Source organism: Esox lucius, chromosome 2 (genome assembly GCF_011004845.1).
Source record: "Esox lucius isolate fEsoLuc1 chromosome 2, fEsoLuc1.pri, whole genome shotgun sequence".
NCBI classification, from domain to species: domain Eukaryota; kingdom Metazoa; phylum Chordata; class Actinopteri; order Esociformes; family Esocidae; genus Esox; species Esox lucius.
Genome location: NC_047570.1, coordinates 14,470,716 through 14,497,500, shown reverse-complemented (window position 1 = coordinate 14,497,500; position 26,785 = coordinate 14,470,716). Strand labels below are relative to the sequence as shown.

Genomic DNA, 26,785 nt, shown 5'->3' with positions numbered 1-26,785 from the left:
CAGAGGGAGAGCCTCAGACATTGTCAAGAGGCCCAGATCCTATTTAATTACCGTCAGTGAACACCTCACTGAGAGAGATACTCCGGAGCTGCTGCGCCCAGGACAAGACAGAAGGACACAGGCTGCCAGGGGGAGTCAGGATGTGATTAACCAGATCATAAAAGTAAAGACACGAGGAGAGAAAATACAATCATAAATTGTATTCATCTTTCATATAATGTGTCATCTTGACAGGGTCAAAACAAATGCCGGCTTTGATTTGTATTTTGATTACCATATTTCCTTACAGGGTACAAATCGAAAAACAGAAGAAGGGGACAGAGAGAGATGAGGACCAGTGTTGTGTGCGTGAGTGTGTGTGTGTGTGTGTGTGTGTGCGCGTGCCAACAACCAGAATGTAACCTTCACCAAGTCCTCAAAAGCCAAAGGGTTTAACCCACCCCCAGCAACTCTCCAGTGGTCTCAGAAACCGAACCCACACAAAGTCTCCTGATGACACAAACTACCCCACACAGGTGAATATAAAAGCAACGCGTGAGGGAATGAGTATTACGTCAGCCAACGCTGTGTTCCCCTCTCCTGTATTGTGCAGTATTAACATGGAGCTGGACTGGGTTCGTGGGTGATGGTGCATTTCATACTGGATCCTTCCTGTCAGAGGAGGCCTCCTCCTCCATCCAGCACCACACCTCGAGCCAAAGGAACCCTTATGTTGCTGCTCCCAAGTTGCCTTTTCAATTAGCTGAATCAATATGGCGGAGCGCTTCTCTAATGGTACACTGTCCTCTGTCCTTTCTAATTTCATTTTCCTCCAACCTCCTGACCTTTCCCTGTTCTTTCCTTAACTTCTGCCGGGTCGGTGGAGGGACGTGGCTGTCGGTTTTAATGAGGTCTGCGCTGAGCAAACATCTCCCTGCAGCCTCCATCTGACCGGCAACTCTGCGCCCCTCTCCTGCCCCTGCTGCTGCCTGCCTCAACACAGCTGAGGGGATGACATTTAGATTCATTTTCCGCTTTATGTATCTCTGTATTCCTTTATGTATTTATTACCTCATGAAAAATGTATTGTGAGCAGAGAGTGGAAGGCATAGGAGTCGCGGAGCTCCGGGCAGCCTTTAGTCAAAGTACTGTTCCTCAGGACTGGCTGAGCCAGGCGGGGGTGGGGGGGGGTGGGGTGGGGGTGGGGGGGGGGTCTGGGGGGAGCCGGTGTCTACGTCGCTGCATCAGGTGACCAGAGCACCATATACTGGCTGCATGAGCTGAAGTAGCACCTAAACTCAATCACTACAGCTTCCATTCACTACGGCCCTGGGGAAAAGAACGTCTGGCACACTGTCCCTGAGAGAGGCAGTGCAAACTGATTTCTTCCAGGTCACTGACGTAAATGAATCGACTTACCTGGTAAAATACACTGTAACATTAATAATGAAGTAGACGTGCAAATCTTTGATCTCATGTTCTGTTAAAATTTTTACACAAAACACATTAACGCAAAACATTGACATTCTGTTTCTCTGCAGTTTCTGTCTTTCCAGTGTGCTAGATCTCTTCCCTGTATGTCTGTTCAGTATACTATATGTCTTCCCTATATGTCTGTTAATTTTACTAGATGTCTTCCCTGTATGTATAACTGATGTATACTTAATTCTATAAACAAATGAGTTAGTAGTTAACAGTACTGAGTCCCTATGTTTAGATAAGGAATGTAGGAAAGGGGGATCTGGTATTTCTTCATTGTCATCACTGAATTATATCAGTGGATCATTGGGTCTTCTGTCAATCTGTCTATCTGTTTAAACCATCAGTGTATCTGTTCATTGTCCAGATGGTGTGTGTCCCTTCTGAGTTGAATAGGTTACCTGCAGTGTCCTTAGTTCCTTGGGATAAGATGGGGGGACAGCCCGCCCTTTGGGTAAAACATATGTACAGTATTGTTGACATAAGACAGCTGGGCAGTATCTCACCACACCCCTTTTAAATGTAATAAATACTGACTGTTCTATGTTTTCCTCAGAGATTCCTCACAGGTTTATTTTGTAAGCTTTTGACGCGTCTTTCTATTTGCAAATAAACTGCTAATTATGCCAAGATAATTTTGTCTCTGTACTTACTTCAATTAAGAGTTCCTATCGATGGAATAACCATCACAATGTCTTCTATGTATGTCTGTTTACTAGATGTCTTTTCAGTCTGTTCAGTTTACTAGATGTCTTCTATGTATGTCTGTTTACTAGATGACTTATCAGTCTGTTCAGTTTACTAGATGTCTTCTATGTATGTCTGTTTACTAGATGTCTTATCAGTCTGTTCTGTTTACTAGATGTCTTATCAGTCTGTTCAGTTTACTAGATGTCTTCTTTGTATGTCTGTTTACTAGATGTCTTATCAGTCTGTTCAGTTTACTAGATGTCTTCTATGTATGTCTGTTTACTAGATGTCTTATCAGTCTGTTCAGTTTACTAGATGTCTTCTATGTATGTCTGTTTACTAGATGTCTTATCAGTCTGTTCAGTTTACTAGATGTCTTCTATGTATGTCTGTTTACTAGATGTCTTATCAGTCTGTTCTGTTTACTAGATGTCTTATCAGTCTGTTCAGTTTACTAGATGTCTTCTTTGTATGTCTGTTTACTAGATGTCTTATCAGTCTGTTCAGTATACAAGATGTATTTTCTGTATGTCAGTTCAGTGTACTAGATGTCTTCTCTATTTCGGTTTAGTGTACTAGATTTCTTCTCTGTATGTCTGTTTACTAGATGTCTTTTCTGTCTGTTCGGTATACTAGATTTCTTCTCTGTATGTCTGTTCAGTATACTAGATGTTTTCTCTGTATGTCTTCTCATAGAACACATTATCTGTCCTTAGTATATTTCCTGTCAAACAAATGGTAATGGTAACTATACTATAGGATTCTATACTACATGTATACTATATCTTCTCACATCAATCCTATACATTATACATTCTCACTGTCAGTTCAATATATCATTTGGAAAATATACTCAATAGAATGTACAGTTCTTAGCCCATCATACTCTCTAGATCCCCCAAAACATAATTTACTCAGTCAGTTCCTCCTCATGTAAAAATGTCTACTGTCAGAACAAAGGATAGCATACGTTCCCCTTCATTTTAATAGATGCATTCTGACTAGGAGTCTATGAGACAGTGGTCTTCAAAGAGAAAATGGACTCAACGGGATCAGAGGACTTCATCCATCTGAAAATAACTTAATAATAATTCAGAGGCTATGTAATAAATAAGTTGCTATTGACAACAGACACCAGATGCCAAGCTGCCTCTCCCCTCTAGTCATCTGTCTCACCCTCCCTCTGCCTCACTCTCCCTCTGTCTCCCTCTGTCCCACTCTCCCTCTGCCTCACACTCCCTGTCTCCCCTCTATCTCACGCCCCCTCTGCCTCACTCTCCCTCTGCCTCATTCTCCCTCTCCCTCACTCTCCCTCCATCTCATTGTCCTTCTGTCTCCCTGTTCCTTTGTCTCTCTCTCTTTCTGTCTCACTTTTCCTCTGTTTCCATCTCACTCTCCCTCTGTCTCTCCCTCTGTCTCTCTGTCTCACTTTGCCTCTATCACTCTCCCCCTGTCTCTTTCTCCCTCCCTCTCCCTCTCTTCTCTTTCCCTCCCTCTATCCCTCCCTTTCTCATTCTCCATTCTCTTTCTCTCCCAGCAGAAAATCATAACGTGATAAACAAACAAAAATAATAACCTCCAACGGCATGACTCCTATCTGTAAAGAAAATGAATTCACTGAATTTGATAAGGGGCAACAGGGAGCCTTCACTTTTGACAGGTACAACTGAGGAATTTGTCACAGGTTCAAAAACTAATCAAATTTCGAGAACAACACACTTGACTTATGAAAAGCTCCTATATTAGATTTTATGTATAGGGCAAAACATGCAATGGGGGAAAAAAAAACTGAAATGTAATTGAGGGATTAGAAATAAGCTGGAAAAGTGAAATGGCACTCGGCTTTCATCGGGCCAAGGTCCTGATAGGAAGACACTGGCCTGGCGCCTGTACTAAACACATGTCAATACAAAGTGTTATCCTCAGAAGACGTGTGTACAATACACACACACACATCAACACACACAAACAATGTTATCCTCAGAAGACGTGTGTACAATACACACACACACACACATCAACACACACAAACAATGTTAACCTCAGAAGAAGTGTGTACTATACGCACGCACATCAACACACATTGTTATCCTGAGAAGAAGCTTATGACGACCCAATGTGGGAAGTATTGTGTGGAAGGCTGTCTTAGTAGAATACTAATGAAGACAGAGAAGATTGCTTTATACAACAATGTATTATATTTGTGTGTATTTTTTTTTTTTTTTTTGGAGAGAGAATTACTTCAAAAATGATGATTAAATCCAGGCAGCTCAAACATCATGGACATAAATTCTAACATCCCCATTATAATGTACAGTTCACTCTTGGAAATTGTTGACCGGATATAGTCTTCTACAACCTGTCTCAGTGACATCACTGGGCTCCATAACTAACCTAGCTGAAAGGGTTAAACGCGAAGCTGTAAATGAGATAATCAAATGAAACAACAGGTTTGTGCGGTAATTGGATGAGGCGCCCATGTGGGCCTCCAGTTGAACTCTTTGAACCTTTCCACAGCCCTCGGAGCCTCCAGGGAGATATGTGTCTCATTAGAGTGTTCTGTCTGTCTCTGTTTTTTCTATGTTGGTCCATACTGTCAGCTATAGAACAACCCCCTCCTCCACCAAAACCATCGACATTAAGTTCGCGCAGTGCCGCGACAGCTAACCAAATACACACTGTGCAGACAATCGTAAGCGATAGAAGTGCATCTCCTCGTACATGTGTCCGTATCCGTTCCGCCGCCGTTTGACAGATCCAGACAGTGCGAGGGATAGAGAGAAAGTGAGAGAGTCAGAGATCTCTTATTAATCTGGCCTAGCGCTCTTTCCTCTCCTTTCACACCCTCTCACACTCCTGCCAACTCCAGCGAGCTCAGCAGGCCCTGTCACCACAGAGGCGACACAGAACACGGCCATGTCTGCAATTTGCTGGGTGCTGTCTGCCCCCGGCTCTGCCATTTGAAGCCCTGCCACCTGTGTCTGTCTCCCCCCCCCCCCCACCCCCCCCCCCCCCCCACCCCCCTCCCCCCCCCACCGCCACCTCTCCCCACAGCTTTAACTCAACAGCTGAACCAGAAGAGCGTCAGCCCGTTTGGAGCCTGATCACCTTTTAAGTTAATTTAGGGGCACCTGCGATCAGCAATCAACATCATTTAAAGGAGCTGACCTGATCTATCAGCCGCTGCCCTTTCCCTTCACAGCTTTCATTACCACCCAATGTATTTTGGTCTGTGCAGGTATTATTTATGGTGCGGCGCCGGTGCCAGCCAACACAGATGCTGTGGAGTTAGACATTAAGAGGAGGCTCTTTGTGTGCGACTGTGTCACGGCCTGCAGCTGGCGACGGGTTGGAGAGCCTATCTGGACGCTGCCTCCTGTTTGTTTGTGGTCGACGACATGTGGCACTGATATCACCCAAATGAACTGCACCCACTCACTATCAAAGCCGTAGCCGAGTACTAATGGCCCCCTCGCCTATTCATCTGACGGGGACCGGGATGGAGGATATTGGAAGAACAGGTGCTGAGGTACAGGGGATATGGATAATATAGGTTATTAATGAGCTCTTGAAAGGGCTCTGGATTCAACCCCGGGTCTGTTTGGGGCTCCATATGTCGCCGTGGCCAGTTCATCTGCTGTGAAGCAGAACTCAGGTGGCTTAGCCGTGGTTTCCGCGGGCCAGGCAGGGGCGGGCTGGAGCCGAACGCAGCAACCCACACTCAATGAAAGAGCTACAGCGCTTTCTTCCTCCGCAAGCTCACAGCTCCTAATGCTGAAAGTGTCAGGCGGAATCAAAAAAGGGAAAGATGCAGAAATGACATCTGGCTTCCAGGACACTATCCCGCCGCCAAAGAGCGTATGTAAATATTTACTGCAAAACATCAGTGGAGAGTGTATGAACTGAAGGTATCTGCCAGGGACTGTGGCTGTAAAATATGCATGGAGCAGAGGACTGGCATGGAGACTATGTTATTCATTATCTTCTCTTAGTAAAACATCTTTAACGATGGCCTTTACATGCCAGATAACAAGCAGAACAGCCCCGATTTGTAATGAATGCAGTTTGACAGAAGTTGCAGGATATCTAATAATTAGGATGAATCCCAGTGTGTTTGGAAGGAAGAGATGTTGGGCTAAAGACAAGTCTGCACCACGATACTGGAACACCATGGGATATCACGGTTTACTCTACAACGTCTACTGTGGTCTCAGCTAAACAGGCAAAGGCCGTTTACCACAAAACATACACATTGTTATGAAATGTTCTCTTAAGACTCATTCATTGTGCTAGTACATTGCATTTTCAAAGAAACATTCAGTTAAAGAGAAGCTCTATATGAGTTATGTGTTTTTGGGATTCAATATTTCCATTATTCATAATATCGCTCAATAGAAAAAGCTTTCACAGTAAGTGTGACTAAACCAATCCTACACCTCTAACTAAAGCTCATCTTCAGACAACCTTCAGATTGGAAATCATACAAATCATAATTTATGTGGAGTATATATTCCAGGTGACAAAGGATTTATAGTATTGATGCAGTGAGATGGTATAATGTATAATACTGATACAGTGAAAAGCTAGTTACTATTGGTGTACCATTGGTACAATTACCATTAGTATAACAGGAGATAAACCAAGAATGGCTAGACACAGTGTATTCAATAAAAATACATCTAGTATATGGAACACACATACAGAGAAAACATCTAGTAAACAGATTAACAGGGAAGACATCTAGTATACTGAACAGATTTACAGAGAAGACATCTAGTATACTGGACAGACAAACAGAGAAGACATCTAGTAAACTGGATAGACATACAGAGAAGACATTTGGTATACTGACGAGACAACAGAAGACATCTAGTTTACTTAATAGACATATAGAGACAACATCTAGTATACTTGAACAGACATACAAAGAAGACATCTAGTAAACTAAACAGACATACAAAGAAGACATCTAGTAAACTGAACAGACATACAGGGAAGACAACAAGTAAACTGAACAAACATACAGAGAAGACATCTGGCAAACTGAACAGACATATAGAGAAGACATCTAGTATACTGGACAGACAAACAGAGAAGACATCTAGTATATTGAACTGACATACTGAGAAGACATTTAATAAACTGAGAGACATACTGTACAGAGAAGCCATCTCGTATACTAAACAGACATATACTTGTCTAATGTGAATGTTAGATGCTGACTGCATGATTATTTTGTGTATATCATGAACTCCTGAGAAAGTATATGTCACTGTTTTTGCGTGATTTTGTTTTATGTGAATGCCTTGGCTAGCGAGTCTTTGCTGTATAATGAATGTGTGTGTGAATTCTCATTCTTCATACTGTCTGAGCAGAGCACTATCATTTCATTGAAGGCAGGAGCATTTGTGTGCGTGTCTGAGTTCTACTCACTGGCATGGTCTGTCCACCGTGCAGGCTGTTGATCGCTGCCTGGGCTTCTGTGTGGCTGGAAAACTTGACAAAGGCACAGCCTGCACACACACACACACGCGCGCACACACAACAGAGAAAAAGAGAGAGCCACAGCATTAAGGAACAGACCTTGAGTAAGGCAAAACAGTTCTCATGTTCTCATGTGTTAATGTATTCTGCCATTTGCGTTGTCAGTGCATAACTCTGAATAAATCACTTTAATTGTAGTGAAGGCATTAGATGCATGGAACATCCTGTCCCTCGCCCATTTCTAATTCCACCCCTTGACGGTGGAGCCAAAGCATTTACTACAGAGCCTCGTTTGGGATTATTAATCAGTTTCATATTTACACTTTGTGATCTGCATGCTGCAGTCTCTCATGGAAGAGATTATGATGACAAAGGAATAGTATTATAATCGGGCTCGTATCTGCTTCATATCTTTGCTTGTGTATAATTTTAGACTAAGAGCTTTGCTCAAGGGGCATTCAAATCATTGCAAATCTGTTGCTTGGTTTATGCAAAATTAAACAAAGTTTAGGAACAGACAAATAAAAATAAGGGAACCGTATTGGGGTTTTAAATTAATTAGCCTCTGATTTCTATTAACATAATATATGCCTTATGGACAAAAATAAATACACATACGTAACTGTTCCAAGTAACAAATTGTCAAAATAACATGATAAATTAATATATTATGATCGAAGTATACATGCATATTGCAGTAAAGTGTATAATACAAGGAAAAACAGTTGCTATGCAATACAGTAAATTGTTTTGTGTTTAAATTAGCCTACATTTAAATAGGACCACTTAAATCCCCATATTCTGTAGGCTACCTCTCAGTTATATTACGCTTTATTCTAGTTGAGCCTCCTTATCCCTGTGTCTTCGGGAGGCTGTTCAGGTGTCTGGTAATTAGATAGGTAATTAACTAACTCATCTGGATTCATTTGGCCCTTTCTTACCGGAGCAGGACCAGTGTGTAAGAAAGAGACAGGCTTTCTCTGAGTTTCAGCACAAGCTTTTAAGAAACTGCTGATACCCGTTTAAAAAGCTTTCAACAATCCAATTAGATTTGTTCATATACATTTATTCATCATCTATTCCCCACAGGGGCACCGATGATTCATTTAAATTACAATCGCTGATAGCTACACCCAAGAGAAGCGCCGGCCAGGCAGCCCGTTCACTTAGGCATTCTAAAAGAGCCAGCCAGCATCCAAATGAATAATTTCCTCAACCAAATCAAATGTGGCCATGGAGTTACATACACTAGCTGCATACATAGAAACAATTTCCTCCTGTCACCTTGACAATCTGTCCTCCATCAACAAGATCAATGGTGTATGTAAAAATGTGGACATTTGATTGTAATGTGACGTATAGTTTGCCAGACGTAAATCAGAAGTATAATGATTGCTGCATGGGTTAGTTAGTGTGCGGTAAGACCAGATGCTATGAAGGCAGGAGACATCACTAAAAAGGCTTTGGGAGATAAGTCACAAAGGGCTTTGATTCCACTATGGTTCCCTCACTCTCTGTCTCTTCTCTGCCCCTCCAACTGGCACCCACTGCTTTGGAAGCAAAAGGTCCCTTTTCCTCTCCCACTGGAGCGATGGAGGGAGGTAGCGTGGGACGGCCAGGGGTGGAGGTGGTTGGGGGATGGGGGGGGGGCTTGAGGGGGCATTTGGTTGCACGCCTGTGTTTGAGGGAACAAAAGCATTTAACCTTTGTAGTGAAAATAATAAGGGACGTTTTGTTCTGGAAACTCAAAGGGCCCGGCCTACATTTCCAGGGCCTGCGTGGACCCGTTTGCAACCTCCCTCCCCAACATCCAGCTAGCTAACAAGGCTGGCTGCGGCGGTGATTAAACCCTGGTCTCCTGGTTCAGCTCAGCTCAACTCGAGACACGGCAGGCGAAAAACCGCTGCACTCTGCAGAAAAAAACATGCAGTTACACATGGCCCACAATGCTCCCTGCTGAATGGAGCAGCCAGCGTAGTGCCGCGTGAGCCGTCTGGCTTTCCCTGACCTAAAAAAAATAAAAATAAAAAAATAAACAGAGAACCTCATGGGCCCGGAGCACGGAGTTCTCAAAAGAATTGGAAGTGCAGCTCGACTCATAAATTATAGTGTGCAGTCAATCAAGGTTTTGAATTTGACGGTTGAAAATAGGAAAAAAGGAGAGAAGTAAAAGAGGAAGAATGCATTACTTTCAAGCTAGCTAGATGTTCTTTGTTGCCTTTTGAGTTCCCGGGAAAAATAATATGTATGCATGAATCCTATCAGGCTGAATGGAGGGCATTTATAACACAACTTAATTATAGACCTAAACGCATCTCTCTATTATTCCTGACAATTCCTGGCTCCATTCAACTCTGGTAGCAAGTGTTGCACTTTGAGAGTACTGTGAGCAACGCTGCCATACCGAGATGGATGTCAAACTTCTTGGCTTTTTTATTGGGTTGAAAGCACACTGAAAGCTTCCGAGTGGCATTCATTTACATCATCACGAGGACAAAGGCTCCATCACGGAATAGATAGCACTGTCAATTTCAAGGTTTGTCTTGTTTGAATTACTGATACACCATCTTGTGGCGCTGTGCTTGCCAAAATAATTCTTAATGATGTCGAGGGATTGTTGCACAACTGACTCTGATGGGAACAGTCAGTCAAGACTTTCTGTCACCTGGGTGCCAAACGACGGGGCTGTCTGGAAGAAACAGACAGCATGTACGCCTTCTCTATGGTACCCTGCTACAGATGGGAACACATCAACCAGTGAGACAGAAAGCAAGATCAAGAGAAGAGCTATGAGCGACAAACGTCAACATTGGTGATATCAGACCGGTGATGAGAAGACGGCTGGAGGTGGAAAGCCAAGAGAAGAACATAACACTGGCCAGCAGAGAGAAGGAGTGAACGAAGGAGAAGCACATCACTGGGCTATTTTTGTTTTTTGGATGTCTGTCAATCTGAGCCTGAAAGGCGGGCAGTCAGGAGTGGCCAGGGCGAAGGAGCAGAGAACTGGCCTGTGAGTGATGCAGAGCAATAGAGCCCGAATCAACAGAGAGACCAACAGATGTACACACCGACAGGCTGAGGGCTCATTCACTGTGCTTTACACACCTCCCCCACCTACACACACCCGTCACAAAGTCAGACATTTAATACAGAGGGATGAATACCAGCAAAGAGGGAGAGAGGGAGAGAGAAGAAGGTGGGGGGGAAGAGAGACGGGGGGGTGAGAGAGAGCGAGCATGGGAAAGAGAGGAGGGAGAGGGTGACGAACAAATGTAGAGGGGGGAGAGAGATGAGGGAGAGTGGGGAAGGGAGAAGCAGAGGAAGACAGACAGAGAGAGGGGAGACAGAAACTGATGGAGTGAGAGAAACAGGGGGGGGGGGAATAGAGAGAGCAAAAGAGTGAGAGTGGGGGTGTGGTCATGGGAGCGAGAAAAAGAAGAGAGAGAGAGAGGGCAGCCCAATGCTTAACAGAGGAAGTCAAATGGTTGGTCTTCCCTGAGACAGAGCCACCACAGGCTAGAGACCCTCTGCTGTCTAAGAAGAACCCCTCAATCAAATATCAATGTCAATCTTTTATTTTGTTCTGATTCAATGGATTCCATTGCTGCTGGGCTGTTGGCGCATTTTGGTGAATACTGCTTTAGCCTGCTGTTACAGTTGTGAGTGGCAGTGATAAAATCCAGGGACAGTCTGATTTATTTACAGTAGGACATTATCGTCCAAAAACATCTCTAGGGAGCGATGACAGGGATGTGGGAAACAAACATAATTACAACCCTCGGCCATTCTGATAACAGCAGGAGGAGGAGGAGTGTTTGCGATCTGTTTGTGGAAGTCTAGGGGAAAGTGAATGGTGTGAGAAAGAGGGAATGCGAAGTAAGAGTTTCATGAAAAGAGAGAGGTGAGAGAGAAAATAGAGAGGTGAGAAGAAGAGAGTGAGAAAGAGGTGTGATGGCGTAGAAGTAGAAGAGAGGTGAACTTGATAAAACTACAGTATAGAATGTTGAGGACAGAGGATGAAGGCCCAAAGGATGGGAGGATGAGGGTCCAGGGGAGAAGAGGATGAGGTCACAGAGGATGATAGGATGAGGGTTCAGAGGGTGAACAAATAAAGGTCCAGGGGAGTAGAGGATGAGGTCACAGAGGATGATAAGATGAAGATTCAGAGGGTGAACAAATAAAGGTCCAGGGGAGAAGAGGATGAGGTCACAAAGGATGATAGGATGAGGGTTCAGAGGGTGAACAAATAAAGGTCCAGGGGAGAAGAGGATGAGGTCACAGAGGATGATAGGATGAGGATTCAGAGGGTGATCAAATAAAGGTCCAGGGGAGAAGAGGATGAGACTCCATGGGAAAAGAGGATGAGCGCCCAGGAAGAAGAGGATGGAGGTTCCAGGTGACAGAATGATGATCCAGGGGATAAGAGGATAAAGAGCTAAATGAGTGGATGAGAGTGGGGAGAAAACTGGGCAAATGAGGATAGAGATATCAAAAGAAAGTTGTGTGTAGAGGGAGGGAGACAAAGGTGGTGATGTGTGAGTAGAGGGAAGGAGGTGTGGTGTGTGTAGAAAGAGGCAGATGTACTGAGGTTTTTTTTAGAGGGAGGGAGGTGTGGTGAGGTGTGTGTAGAGGGAGGTAGGTGTGGTGAGGTGTGTGTAGAGGGAGGGAGATGTTGTGAGGTGTGTGTAGAGGGAGATGTGGTGAGGTGTGTGTAGAGGGAGGGAGGTGTGGTGAGGTGTGTGTAGAGGGAGGGAGATGTGGTGAGGTGTGTGTAGAAGGAGGGAGATGTGGTGAGGTGTGTGTAGAGGGAGGGAGATGTGGTGAGGTGTGTGTAGAAGGAGGGAGGTGTGGTGAGGTGTGTGTAGAGGGAGATATGGTGAGGTGTGTGTAGAAGGTGGGAGATGTGGTGAGGTGTGTGTAGAAGGTGGGAGATGTGTTGAGGTGTGTGTAGAGGGAGGGAGATGTGGTGAGGTGTGTGTAGAGGGAGATGTGTTGAGGTGTGTGTAGAGGGAGATGTGTTGAGGTGTGTGTAGAAGGTGGGAGATGTGGTGAGGTGTGTGTAGAGGGAGATGTGTTGAGGTGTGTGTAGAAGGTGGGAGATGTGGTGAGGTGTGTGTAGAGGGAGATGTGTTGAGGTGTGTGTAGAGGGAGGGAGGTGTGGTGAGGTGTGTGTAGAGGGAGATGTGTTGAGGTGTGTGTAGAGGGAGATGTGTTGAGGTGTGTGTAGAGGGAGGGAGGTGTGGTGAGGTGTGTGTAGAGGGAGATGTGTTGAGGTGTGTGTAGAGGGAGATGTGGTGAGGTGTGTGTGTAGAGGAAGATGTGGTGAGGTGTGTGTAGAGGGAGATGTGGTGAGGTGTGTGTGTAGAGGAAGATGTGGTGAGGTGTGTGTAGAAGGTGGGAGATGTGGTGAGGTGTGTGTAGAGGGAGATATGGTGAGGTGTGTGTAGAAGGTGGGAGATGTGGTGAGGTGTGTGTAGAGGGAGGGAGGTGTGGTGAGGTGTGTGTAGAGGGAGATGTGTTGAGGTGTGTGTAGAGGGAGGGAGGTGTGGTGAGGTTTGTGTAGAGGGAGATGTGTTGAGGTGTGTGTAGAGGGAGATGTGTTGAGGTGTGTGTAGAGGGAGGGAGGTGTGGTGAGGTGTGTGTAGAGGGAGATGTGTTGAGGTGTGTGTAGAGGGAGGGAGATGTGGTGAGGTGTGGGTGTAGAGGGAGATATGGTGAGGTGTGTGTAGAGGGAGATATGGTGAGGTGTGTGTAGAAGGTGGGAGATGTGGTGAGGTGTGTGTAGAAGGTGGGAGATGTGTTGAGGTGTGTGTAGAGGGAGGGAGGTGTGGTGAGGTGTGTGTAGAGGGAGATGTGTTGAGGTGTGTGTAGAAGGTGGGAGATGTGGTGATGTGTGTAGAGGGAGATGTGTTGAGGTGTGTGTAGAAGGTGGGAGATGTGGTGAGGTGTGTGTAGAGGGAGATGTGTTGAGGTGTGTGTAGAGGGAGATGTGTTGAAGTGTGTGTAGAGGGAGGGAGGTGTGGTGAGGTGTGTGTAGAGGGAGATGTGTTGAGGTGTGTGTAGAGGGAGGGAGGTGTGGTGTGTGTGTAGAGGAAGATGTGGTGAGGTGTGTGTAGAAGGTGGGAGATGTGGTGAGGTGTGTGTAGAGGGAGATGTGTTGAGGTGTGTGTAGAAGGAGGGAGGTGTGGTGAGGTGTGTGTAGAAGGAGGGAGATGTGGTGAGGTGTTTGTAGAAGGAGGGAGGTGTGGTGAGGTGTGTGTAGAGGGAGGGAGATGTGGTGAGGTGTGTGTGTAGAGGGAGGGAGATGTGGTGAGGTGTGTGTAGAAGGAGGGAGGTGTGGTGAGGTGTGTGTAGAAGGAGGGAGGTGTGGTGAGGTGTGTGTAGAGGGAGGGAGGTGTGGTGAGGTGTGTGTAGAAGGAGGGAGATGTGGTGAGGTGTGTGTAGAAGGAGGGAGGTGTGGTGAGGTGTGTGTAGAAGGAGGGAGGTGTGGTGAGGTGTGTGTAGAAGGAGGGAGGTGTGGTGAGGTGTGTGTAGAAGGAGGGAGGTGTGGTGAGGTGTGTGTAGAGGAAGGGAGATGTGGTGAGGTGTGTGTAGAAGGAGGGAGGTGTGGTGAGGTGTGTGTAGAAGGAGGGAGGTGTGGTGAGGTGTGTGTAGAAGGAGGGAGGTGTGGTGAGGTGTGTGTAGAAGGAGGGAGATGTGGTGAGGTGTGTGTAGAAGGAGGGACGTGTGGTGAGGTGTGTGTAGAAGGAGGGAGGTGTGGTGAGGTGTGTGTAGAGGGAGGGAGATGTGGTGAGGTGTGTGTAGAAGGAGGGAGGTGTGGTGAGGTGTGTGTAGAAGGAGGGAGGTGTGGTGAGGTGTGTGTAGAAGGAGGGAGGTGTGGTGAGGTGTGTGTAGAAGGAGGGAGGTGTGGTGAGGTGTGTGTAGAAGGAGGGAGGTGTGGTGAGGTGTGTGTAGAAGGAGGGACGTGTGGTGAGGTGTGTGTAGAAGGAGGGAGGTGTGGTGAGGTGTTTGTGGGCAGGCGCTGACCCTTACTGGCCCCATCAGGCCCTCTCAGGACGGTGCACTCCTCGATCTGGCCGAAGGTCTCAAACAGCCGCCGAACGTCCTCCTCGCTCTGCTGCTTCCCAAGCATCCCCACAAACAGCTTCCTGTCTTCTGGAGGGAAACCGACGGAGAGGAGGAGAAGAGGAGAGGAGGGAAAGAAAGAGGGAGAGAGAACACAAACAAATGCTACAGCTGATGGCACCGTTCTGCTGAGTCTGTCACCATCAGTGCGGTAGGAAACTCAGAACCCTTTTATCATCAGGCAGACCGGTGTGTTCTGTTGTTGTTGTTGTTGTTGTTGATGTTGATGTTGTGCTGTGTGGTTTCCCTGGGAGGAAGACATATTCCTGTCTCCAATGAGCTATTCTAGTAGATGGGGCTGCATGCCTGCAGTGTCTGCTAATGTTTGATACAGGTGTTGTTTGGAGCGCCGCGGCTGTCAAGCGTCAGTAAGACATGATGATACAAGCTGCAGAACACTGTGCTTGGATATCTGGTGTTCTACTTGACCATATATAGGGTTGTGTGAACTCCACTGACATGGCTTGACCTACACCCCGTCTCCCTCACCCACTGGGATATTCCTAGCCCTGCTGGCCAGATGGGGGCGCTGCGACTACGATGCATGGCTTCTATACGTCCAGATCTGGCCAGTCAGATGGGGGGGGATGTTTCTAATTAATCTCCTCGGTGCCCTGGCGTTAGACAGAACATTCATCTTCTTTACCTTCTTCTACATTATGCATTTTCTCGTCGACTGTGTTGTGGAATGAAATGGCTAGTAGCACGAACCCATCCCCAGAACTGATGGAAACTGACAGGGAGAGGAAGAGGAGTTTATTGGAAATGACACTGTTGATCTTCAGCGCCAGTCATTTGACGGCATCGGCAGGGAAGAGGAGTGGGGGAAGAGCGTCACCTGGGTGGGACAGATGTGACACCTCCTGTACCTGCCAGGGCCCATTAGACACAGCTGTTCTAAAAATAAAGGTAGGGCTCCCTTCCCTCTTCCTTTTCACAGGGAATATCAGATCCTGTTACATTCCTGTAAAGTTCAAATGAGACACGTGGCCTGGCTGCTCACCGCTTCCACACACAAATGAGCACCACAAATCAGTATGCCCAGGCTGCCAGGCTGACAGCGTGGCACTTTACCATGGCAGGAGGTGTCAGAGCTTCATCTTAAAGTGGAAGTCTTCCTCCTAGTCATGCCTCTCACACCCCATCTCACACCTGCATGGCTATCTAGTTATGTCTCATACGGACCCAGCGTTACGCAGAGCCTAGCCTCAAACGGAACCAGCCTCAAATGGGGAAGAGCCTCACACGGACCTAGCCTCATTTACCTACAGTAGTCATGCCTCACACATCCTAACGTCATGACACATTAATCTACAGTAGTCAGAGAGTAGTAGTAGCCTTACACATCCTCCCGTCTGAAAACATTCATCTACATTAGTCACGCCTTACACATCCTCCCGTCTGAACACATTCATCTACAGTAGTCACGCCTTACACATCCTCCCGTCTGAACACATTCATCTACATTAGTCACACCTTACACATCCTCCCGTCTGGACACATTCACCTCCAGTAGTCACGCCTTACACATCCTCCCACCTGAACACATTCATCTACAGTAGTCACGCCATACACATCCTCCAGTCTGAACACATTCATCTACATTAGTCACACCTTACACATCCTCCCGTCTGGACACATTCATCTCCAGTAGTCACGCCTTACACATCCTCCCGTCTGGACACATTCATCTACAGTAGTCACGCCTTACACATCCTCCCACCAAAACACATTCATCTACAGTAGTCATGCCTTACACATCCCCCCGCCTGTACACATTCATCTCCAGTAGTCACGCCTTACACATCCTCCCAGCTGGACACATTCATCTACAGTAGTCACGCCTTACACAACCTCCCAGCTGGACACATTCATCTACAGTAGTCACGCCTTACACATCCTCCCAGCTGGACACATTCAGCTACAGTAGTCATGCCTTACAAATCCTCCTGTCTTGACACATTCAGCTACATTAGTCATGCTTCAGATTTGACAGCATCACTCAGCATCACCCAGCAGCATCTTCCCTTTGCTCTTAGATACTTGAGAAGACAGCCCAGAGAAAACCCAGAGGATAACAGAGGGTCTACAATGTACGGTAAAGGGAATTGGCAGGAAGAGGTCTCAGCTGGGTTGCGATCACAGCTTTCAGCTCCCAGGACAGTCCAAGACAGGTGTTTGTCTTGATTGAGTCAGGACTCCAGAGATGAGACAAGAGCTGAGACTGGACTGGCAACAGAAAACACCTGACTCCATTAGGATTGTCTTTCTCTCTTCGTGTCATGAAACAATGACATCAATGATGTTTCATTGGGGTGTCACAATCAGGCCTTAATGGTAGAAGTACACTTTTACAGTCCTCCTGTGGCGTCTTAATGTTTTGGGACAAAGACTAATCTTCAAATGGGGCCTGGGGAGGCCTAATGGAGGCTTTACAAGGCTAATTAACTAGCTAGGAGCGAGGTAATGAACTTTTTAAATGTGTGCTGGCAAACTGAAGAAATAAAGGACACCCAGCGAAAGCGTATGAGGGTTCTTCTGAGCCCTCCTCTGGGAGGTAGGAACGGCCGTAGTGAGAAGATTAAATTTGGAGCCGATATATTCATTGCCTGACCCAAGCACTCTTCTCCCCCCGCCCGGCCAACCACACCGCATGCCGTGGCCGGAGTATGGATCGCTATTAATTAGTTCACTTTGCACCTGTCTCCAAAGCAGCGGTGTATTGGACCTGCAAGGTTTCACTACTCGTATGGCCACTCGGAGGCTTTTAAAGTGCATTTATGATTATGAATAAATAAGCAGCGATACTCCGTACTCTGCATAAATAGATGTCTAGCCTCCAGGAATTGACAGAGAGCTCTTTCATTGAAGTGCGTGGTGGGGGAGAAAATCTATGAGCGTCCGAGACAAGTACGATCACACATTAACATGCAGGAAAGGGTTAATGCCATCGCAGAACACTTGGATTTGTCTTATTGGAAAGGCGTGTCTACTTTGTCTGTGTATCTGACCCCTTGCCTACAGGTCTATCTCTCACAGAGAGATCCCAGCCACTCTCATCCTGGTCTATGACTAAGCCCTGTTACAATCGGTGTTCTGCTATTACAGATGACCTGTGGAGCAGATGAGGCTTCATTCAGCAGCGACCCGTGGAATCGACCGAGTCCCCCTCCTCATTGCCATACATTTAAGATGATTGTTCGAAAGAGAAACAGACAGAAGGAGATAGATTGATTGCCAGGTTTGTGCTCAACCAAGAGCACAGACACCCGCACAGTAAGTTCCCCTGCAAAACCTTCCATTCTTCACTGTGTAGCTGTTCATTTCTTGACTGAAGGTAGGAGTAATTGTGTGGAAAATAGGGCTGTGTCAGTCTCAAGCCATGTCCAAACGGAGATGGCATGCGGACAGCCCCGTTTTATGAATGCAAATAAAAGAGAAGATCAAAATAGTTATCAAAACACAACTGACATCTGACAATTGCTTGTCTCAGGAAGCCTTTTCATTTCAGTGCCCGGTGTATTAAAAATTAATGGATTTTGCACAGACGCCATATGCTGTCAAGATTGATGCTTCTCTCTCTGGAATAAAGTGCTACTTTTCTTGTAGGCTGTAGCATGGCTAGGGCTTTCTCTCTCCATCTCTCTCTCCCCCTCTCTCTCTCTTTCTTTCTCTCTCTCTCTCGCTCCCTATTCACTCACTCATGTGTTCAGGGATGAGTTGTTGAGAAACCTACTTAGCAAAAGTTTTTTTTCCCCTTTTGTTTGCAAATAAATGTCACCCTAGAAACAATTAGTCTCATGCTAGACTACAGCGTCAGTGGTAGGCATGTTTTTTTAATGACCACACATTACCATACCACAGGAAGCCTGTCGCTGCGTGTGCATGTGTGTGTGCATGTGTGTGTGAGTGTGTGTTTTTGTGAGTGTGTGTGAGAGTCCTGTGCTCTGAAAGCATGGACAGCTGCATCCAACGATAAAAGATTCCTGCTAGGCCTCTGGGTGCATTTCAAACGCACAGTAATGTTTCAGGCAACACATCAGAGGGATTGTTGCTGATGGGCTCATTATAAGACCTGACGCTGGCACGTGGCTACTTCCTGGGAGGCTCTGTGTTAGCGGGATCAAGCCCCGCTCATATCTCAGCCCTATACGGCCCCCCAGCGCTATAGCCCAGACCTATGCCCAGTCCTATATGCACTATATATCCCAGTCGTCGCCCTATACAACGCCCCTAGCACGATAGCACAGATAATTATATTGTCCCCCCAGCCCTACTTCCAGCCCTAGTCCCAGTATCAGGCTTAGTCCCACAGCGCGGTATGAAGACACAGCATTTCTGACGGGCCCTGTTTTTGCACACAGTCTCTTTCCTGATACTTGTAATCAGATGTATGCCAGAAGATTATTCCACACAGTGAGGCAGTAAATAGAATCATCAGAAGGGGAGGAATATTCAAATTGTCACTGTATCAGGCAGGATGAGAGGATCCAGGCCTCCTGTTTGTAAATGCATTACTCATTCTGCAAGATCTGTCACTTTCATTTACTCAGCAGCACGAGGACGGCTCTAAACCTTCCGGTGTGACTTTCAAAAACCAGCACAGAACAACGGAAGAAACTTGGCAAAATTGCCTGTTCCAATTTCTGTCCAAATACTGAAACTTCTTCATTTTTTCCCCCCAACACAATTTGGATGTATGTTCTCTGGTGGCATGGCCCTATCATACAGCCGCTGTAACGAAGCAATTTAATTTGATGCCCAGCCAACCTTGAGTTATTACTCTGTGATCCTGCCTCAGACGCACTCGCCTGTCGAGACTCTTTCTGACTTTTCAGAGTCGGTCATGTTTCGTGACCAGAGGAGGAGAAGGATCTTTTGCATGTAAAGTGGAGCACGGCTCTCAGTGGGTGTTGAGGGTGCCTTCAGACAGCGCCTCCCAAATGGCCCTACAGCCTCCTGCAGGAGCCACATATCAGCTCTTACTCTTCCCTACCTGCTGGGCAGGGCATGACAGCAGAGCAGGCAACAGCTTGACGTCCTGTCAATCTCTCACCTCCCAGATGTTGGGTCATTCTTCAGAGACGAGGGCTTAGACGAGGAGGTGCCAAGCCAAGGACAGGTGGCTTCCTCAGGACACTGCGGGACAGATCTCAGCCCAGACAGGAACTACAAGCCTTGATACAAGATCTAGTCAAACTGCAACGGGCTAATCACAAAGACAGGAGGGACTCCCATGCTACATTATCAGGTAGATACACGCAGGATGTTGAGCCTCATTGGCTGGGGTTTTATCAGGCATAGAACTTGTTGAAGAGGAGAGAAATTGTAAGGCACATGTAGACAGAGACTGAGTCAGAGAGGAAACCCATTGACGCTTCTTCAAGACATCCAGTGGTCTGGTTTTAGCTTCTCTTAAACAGGACGGATGTACTGTAGAGAGTGCCTAGAGAGTGGATGGCGCTGTAAAAGGGAAACGCAGATGGAAGTGCTTGTCTGGTGGAGAAGCGTACCGAGAGTGAGAGGCACTCTGTCTGGCGTTGCAGAATGAATAAAGGAAGAGCCAGACATAGGAGGAGTGAGACAGAGGGAGAGATAAGGGTGCTTGATACTGACCCACCCTCTCCATCCTCATCAGCATGGTCTCTCACTCTCCCACTGCTGGCGTGGCCGGAGGACTTCAGGAGGAGCGGGACATGCAGCCTGCAGATTGTGTTTAGATAATGGCCGTCTCCAATCATAGATAATCTGGCCTCATCTTTTCTTCGCAGAAACAGAGGCAGACAAGGTCAGGGGGAAGAGATTGGTAGCAGGGCAGAGAGGAGATAGGGACGGGGCGCCTCCCAAATGATTTAGTGCTGAGATTCACTCAGCTACCTTCATCACCCTCAGCTACCTTCATCACCCTCCGTTACCTCCCTCATCCCGACGACCCCCTCTCTCTGTCTCGCTCCTTCTCTCCCTGGGCCCCCCGTCTGTACCCCTCTCTCTATCACTCGCTCCATCTCTCCCCTCTTTCTGTCAGGAATGAGAGCGAGCTATCCACTTCCCGAGACGCGCTTGGATTGAGGCAAATTGCTTGGGTTTAAAGTGGAGATATGAGACACTTTCTATTCAAGAGCTGTCCACATAGCTGAGGAGCAGAGGTTCCCTGCTCCGATTGTCTCTCCATATCTCCCAATTGCAATCATGACTTGATAAGGTTAAAGAAAGGCTGTGTTAAAGCACAACAGATAACGACGGACTTGGGTGCGAGAGAAGGGAAGTGGGGGAGAGGAGCAGGTTGACTCAGAGCAGCGACGTGCCAATAGAATTAAAGTAGCAAAAGCCTCCTTCCAGCAACCCTCCTATTCTATTTGATAATCCAAAGCAGAAATAAATCATAGTCTTTCTAATAGACGGCCCAGAGAATTAGTTCTCCTATCCACAATGGGCCAATAGAGCTGCAGGATTATGGGCCGTCTGGTTCCACATTCATTTCCTGCGCCAAAATTTTACTAGCGCTCCAGACACATATCTTTCCCCGGAGAAAGGACAGCTCTCTTGGGGAGGGGGGAGGCACGGAAAAGGGAAGGGGAGGCAAGAGGTTGTGCGAGCGTCTCTAAAACCATTAATGGGCCCTAATGCCTGCAGAAGCACGTAATCAAGACACCTTGGCGACTCCCCATGACAGATAATTGCTGATGTCTTGTATGTGATAAATGTGGCTACAGCTGCTGGTCCGACTGTGAGGCAATCTACAGCCGTGCTCGGAAAACCGTCTACCTGGCTGGGCAGGCCTCACTCTGTCTGCCCTGAACGAAGCTCACGGCATGTTCACAGAGACAGAGAGAGAGAGAGAGAGAGAGAGAGAGAGAAAGAAATCCCCCTTCTATCCAGGGCTGTATGTTTTCCTTTAAGCGGGAGGACTTGATAGTAAATCTCATGCCACTGTCAGACGAGGCTGTGCTTTACTTTCCCGCCCTGTCTGGAGACTTCCTTTTGCCATTAAACGCTCAATATCTCTGTTGGGGCCTGGCCTGTCACCGTGCTCACATTTCATTCAGCGCCACACCGAGTCCTATAGACCCTGGCTTTAGTCCCCAACACAAAGTTCCCGTGACAGACGGGCTACCGAGGAGTGCTGGGCTGGCTGGGACGGAGAGCCCTCTGCATTTCATTCACTCTGTCTGTATTTTTCCCCTCTCACTCTCTGTCCTCCTCTCTAGCTAGAGAAAGAGTAGTAATTGATATCGGGGCCCATCCATCCTTCCTCTCTTAAGCCACAGATCCAATTTATCTCAGTGAAAATTCCAATTGGCTCCCATCCAGCCCTTGTCCGTCAGACTTTGCCTGTTTTTAGATGGTCGTTAATTAAAGTGGCGCCGTGACAAAAATAAGATCTAAATGCGAGGAGTGAGCATGTGGTAGTGAACAGGAAAATCGGCTGGCTGATTCCCACCCTTGCTCCCATCTTAACAACGTAAATCTCCAAACAGGCTCAATCTGGGTCTAATCTCACCCTGGCTGTCTGTGGTTTAAATCAAGGCTGTGATAGGCTACATAATGCTTCTGACCTTCACTACGCAAACACTGGCTGGGTCAATTACATGTAATTCTGCCACATGTAAATCTGTAACTGGTTTAATCTGCATTAACCCGGATAATGTCAGTCACAAATGGCTCTGGAATGATATAGTCAATTACAGGATCACTCTGACTAGAGCTGGGCTGGCCAGTGGCTCTTCAACTTGGCGTAAAAAAAAACAAAAACATTCAAACATGCCATGGTTAGATCAATGTCAAAGGTTGAAACACCACACTCCTAGAGCAAAAAATCTAACTGGAATAAACTCTTGCGGTTGAAGAAATTGTTACACCAGCAAAGGTCATATGGGTTCCCTGAGGAAAACCTCTAAAGGAACCCCTGTGTAAAGGTTAAACCTGGAAACCTTTGGGGGATTGTAGAGGTAACTTTTTTTTAATAACATAGTGCAGAGACAGCAGCTTATCAGAGTGTAGGTGCTGCTTATTGGAGTTTATATCAGTTGTTACATTAGACCATTAGAGCCCCTCAAGTAAACAAAGGTAAAAATATGAAAAGCAATTCCTGGAGGATCCCCCAGGGTTTATCCAGTCTCAACTGATTCTAAGACTGGAGACTAAGTTACTGATCACTTGTAAACATTTCTGACTACTAATTATTCTCTTTACTCCATGACAATAACAAATAAACCCAGGGGCTGTGGATGGGGAGGTGCAAATTGACGCTGCCCAATCCAGGTTCGGTGTCAGACATGGTTGCCTTGCCTCACTGAGCTCTACGGACCTCTGGTAGATTGGGCAACATACAAGCTGCAAGGTGGTTGTTGCCCAGTGAATTCATTCTCCTCCAAGAACTTGCGAGTTCTTTGTGGTTGAGCGTGCTGTGTGATGGGAACACGTCTCAATCTTCAACTCTCCCGAGCCTGCTGGGAGTTGATGCGATGAGGCGAGGCCTTAAGCGCAAACAGGATTTAATGAAATTGGCAGAGGATAAAAAAGGGTGAAAATTACTTATTTAATTAAATTTAATCAAAGCTGTACGATTTACCACGCAGTACAAAGTTGATGGGTTTGACTGTCCTGACTGTTAGACTGATGAAATCATTACAGTAGCTTTGAAGTGTGTCTGTGTGTGTGTGCGTGCGTGTGTGTGTGAGGGATATGAAGGTACATGGAGGGCTCTCATCTGTACCCAGGCTGAGCCATCGGTCGCTGGACAGGTGCACACACACTTCCTCCTGCTCCTTACTTGTCTTTGAACCTCACATAATGACAGAGAACCTAACACAGCCCCCCCCCCCCCCCAAAGCAGAAGAGTGGTGGAGAGGACTGGAGGGGTTAAGGGGTGACAGGTTAGGGGAATGGAGGAGTTGTGGGTAGGGGAGTGGAGGAGTGGGGAATGGAAGAGTTGTGGGTAGGGGAAAGGAGGAGTTGTGGGTAGGGGAGTGGAGGAGTGGGGAATGGAAGAGTTGTGGGTGGGGGAAAGGAGGAGTTGTGGGTAGGGGAGTGGAGGAGTGGGGAATGGAGGAGTTGTGGGTAGGGGAGTGGAGGAGTTGTGGGTAGGGGAGTGGAGGAGTGAAGTGGAGGAGCGGACAGCTGGAAGTGTTGAGTGGTGGAGGGTAGGGAAGTGGATGATGGAGGCATGGAGGGTGGAGGGGTGGAGGAGTGGGGTGGAACAAGCGAAGGGACGACCAGTACCTCCTCGTCCTTCACTGTCGGCTGGCTTCACCTGGATTGGCCGGTTCATCTGCAGAGAAAAGAGAATACACGGGGGTTAACTACCAACCCCAAGTGGAGTCACGGGGACAGAGTGGCATTGTACTTCCTGTCCTGAGAGTCAGATTAAGGAAACAAACAACAACTGTTCTGCTCTTGTAATGAAGAAACAGACAACGTGTGAGCTGGGAGTAATATGCCAGCGGGTGTAATTCATCCAGGGCCTCGGCCTCCGGAGATGCCTGGTTCCCCCTCACAGTTCAGCAGAATTAGCACTTTTCAATGATGTCCCACTGGGTGTCAGATGGTATAAAGAGATGAATGCTGTTACATCACCCATAAGCAACTCTGCAGGGAGAGGTCTCCTCAGGCTGCCCAGAGTTTCCCTGCCCGCCTCACAATCCCTGGGTCTCTTACAGCCACACTGATTGTTGAAAGCCACACACGAAAACACGCCCAAGAAACACACAGAGTACTGAAAAAAGGTTACGAGTGCAAATCAATAAACAACCTCTGAAGATACATTTCAGAGAGGAGAAAGCTTAGCATTGCCAAGCCCAACATTAAAGTGGTTTTAAAAAACGCCTGCAGTGAATAAAAACTCCCTTGGCTACCTTCGGCCCCCTGAACACAGTTCTCTCCTTCTTTTACTCTCACGCACACACACACACCCTCTCTCTCACACGCACACTTGCTCTCTCCCTCTCTCTCAGGGGAATGAAATGCAAAACCAAAAAAAAAAAAGACTTTTGTTAGGAAATGGGCATGAGAAACTTAACACAACACACGATAGATGACTACGATACTGACTATGATAGATGGGGAGTGATGCCTGTTAGTGATGTGCCCCACACATCCTGTCCATACCTCCTGCTAGGAGTTGCCCATGTGATATAGGCTATATGGATAGGTCCATTGACCATAGGTTGGAACATACCATATAAGGGTCTGTTGTAGGATAAACCTCTTATTGGAGGGTATTGGAATGTGTAATGGTTGGTTATGACCACTGGCCACCTCCTATGTGTCCTGGTATAAAGGACTGTTTTAACTCTGCAATCATTGGAAAGAGAAAATGAGAGAGAAATGGAAGGTCAACATCATAGACTCCTGCTGAATAAAAGATGGCTCTCCCCTGACTTCCGGTTGCATTTATTTTGTTCATGGATTTCAAACTTGGACAGAATCTAACACCGAAGCCCATGACTGCACAAAACATGGCCAACAGTCTCCCTATTCCCTCTGGTTGAGATGTGTGGGAGGAAAAGGGTTCTGTGGAGAGGCTCTGTGCTCCGTGAAGGCAGCCGTCCATGCATGGCATATTGGTCATGTCTCCTGGAGCCAGCAGTAGGCAGTGGGCATGTCTCCCCGACACGGGGCATTAGGACAGGGTCGATATGGGCGTGTCCCTGAGCAAAACCGGGCAGGACTGCCCACCCTGTCAGTCAGCTCCAATACGGGCCAAAGGCTCAGGGACGTGGAACACTTGACCGAAGTTGACACGGGCCCAGCCTCCTGAGCCAAATATAACCCAGAGACGAGGGGGATGTGTGCATCTGACGTGACACCACTAGGACCACGCGCGCACACATACCAGAATGCACACCCTGTGACGCCGTGCCCTAATTACAGCTGACAGGCAAAGACTTACAGGTCCCGAGTTCAGCCAAATCACAGATCTACCTCAAACAGCTGGAACACCCTGAGGTGAAATGAAGCCGCTGCGGTCCAAAATATTTCGGGTAAAAGGAAGAGAACGGGAACGCCGTCGAGGTAAAACGTGAGCGCAAAAACAAAATGCCAAGGAAAGCATTATTTAACATCTCTGCATGTCAGCTGAGTAAACATTTGCAAATTGACTTGACAACAAGCAGGATAGCCTCCAAAACTGTGTTGTGGTTTGACGACTGCCAAGTGGCCAAGACAAAGGCAAGCACATGAATACATATATATATATATTCAGGCTACACATGTACTGAGCATAATGACAATCACCACATATCATTACACTTTTAGTTTTTATGTAACAGATGTCTCTTTCCATTCATCAAAATCTGGGTGCAACAGTACACTAATTATTTTCGGAGCAGACAAACGTGCATGCGCAGCCAACAGGAGGAACAAGCAACGCCTTTCAAAGGGATTTTTATTTTACCATTCAAGCGAAATCATCATTGTTGGTTGTATTTAATACAACATGGGAGTGATATGACAACTCTTCACTGTGTCTACTAGCTCCACTTATATTAGACAATATTATTATGGAGTATATAATATATACAAATACATTTTACTAATTTAAAAAAGAAAATTGTAAAAATGTATAAACATGATTTTTTATTTATTTACATTTGTATCATTACTATGAATATATATATTTTTAAATACAATATTGTTTTTTTGGGCTGTGGACCCATTGCATGTATCTCCGCAGACCCCCCCTTTGAGAAGCCCTGTTGGAGGGCATCCTGACAGAATTAGGCTGTGTATGCATATGAACATCGATGACAACATGTGGATACAGCCAGAGGGTTGAAGACTGAGGGCTGTGGCGATCAGGTGGGGGAAGGTCCATCTGTCTCCATTTGAAGTGATGAACAAGAGGGTAAGAGATGAGCGGTACTTGTGGAGGCTAGATAACCTCAACATTACTAAAAGACTAGAGTTTTGGTGTTAAGGAGAGTAAGATGACGGAGTGGTGTTAAGTAAAGTTAGAGGATGGAATGTTGGGGTTAAGGAGACTTTGAGGAAGGAGGGGTGGTCATAAGGAGATTTAGAGGATGGAGTG

General features: G+C 46.6%; 1 protein-coding gene across 29 annotated transcripts in view; it reads right to left on the bottom strand.

Moving 5' to 3' along the window:
- Positions 1–26,785, bottom strand: part of si:dkey-205h23.2 (CUGBP Elav-like family member 6) — a 149,529-nt gene that overhangs the window by 25,462 nt on the left and 97,282 nt on the right. For 22 of the 29 annotated variants that reach the window (XR_004576773.1, XR_002195663.3, XM_020040632.3 and 19 more), the window contains 3 exons: positions 23,980–24,028; positions 14,659–14,787; positions 7,582–7,661 (listed from right to left, as the gene is read on the bottom strand). Coding sequence is in view for 27 of the 29 variants with exons in the window: in XM_020040632.3 (XP_019896191.1) it covers positions 7,582–7,661; positions 14,659–14,787; positions 23,980–24,028 (258 nt within the window). In the remaining 2 variants the exon portion in view is untranslated. The remainder of the gene's footprint in view (positions 1–7,581; positions 7,662–14,658; positions 14,788–23,979; positions 24,029–26,785) is intronic. The other 7 variants (XM_013138613.4, XM_029125184.2, XM_029125195.2 and 4 more) reach the window with 2 other exon arrangements.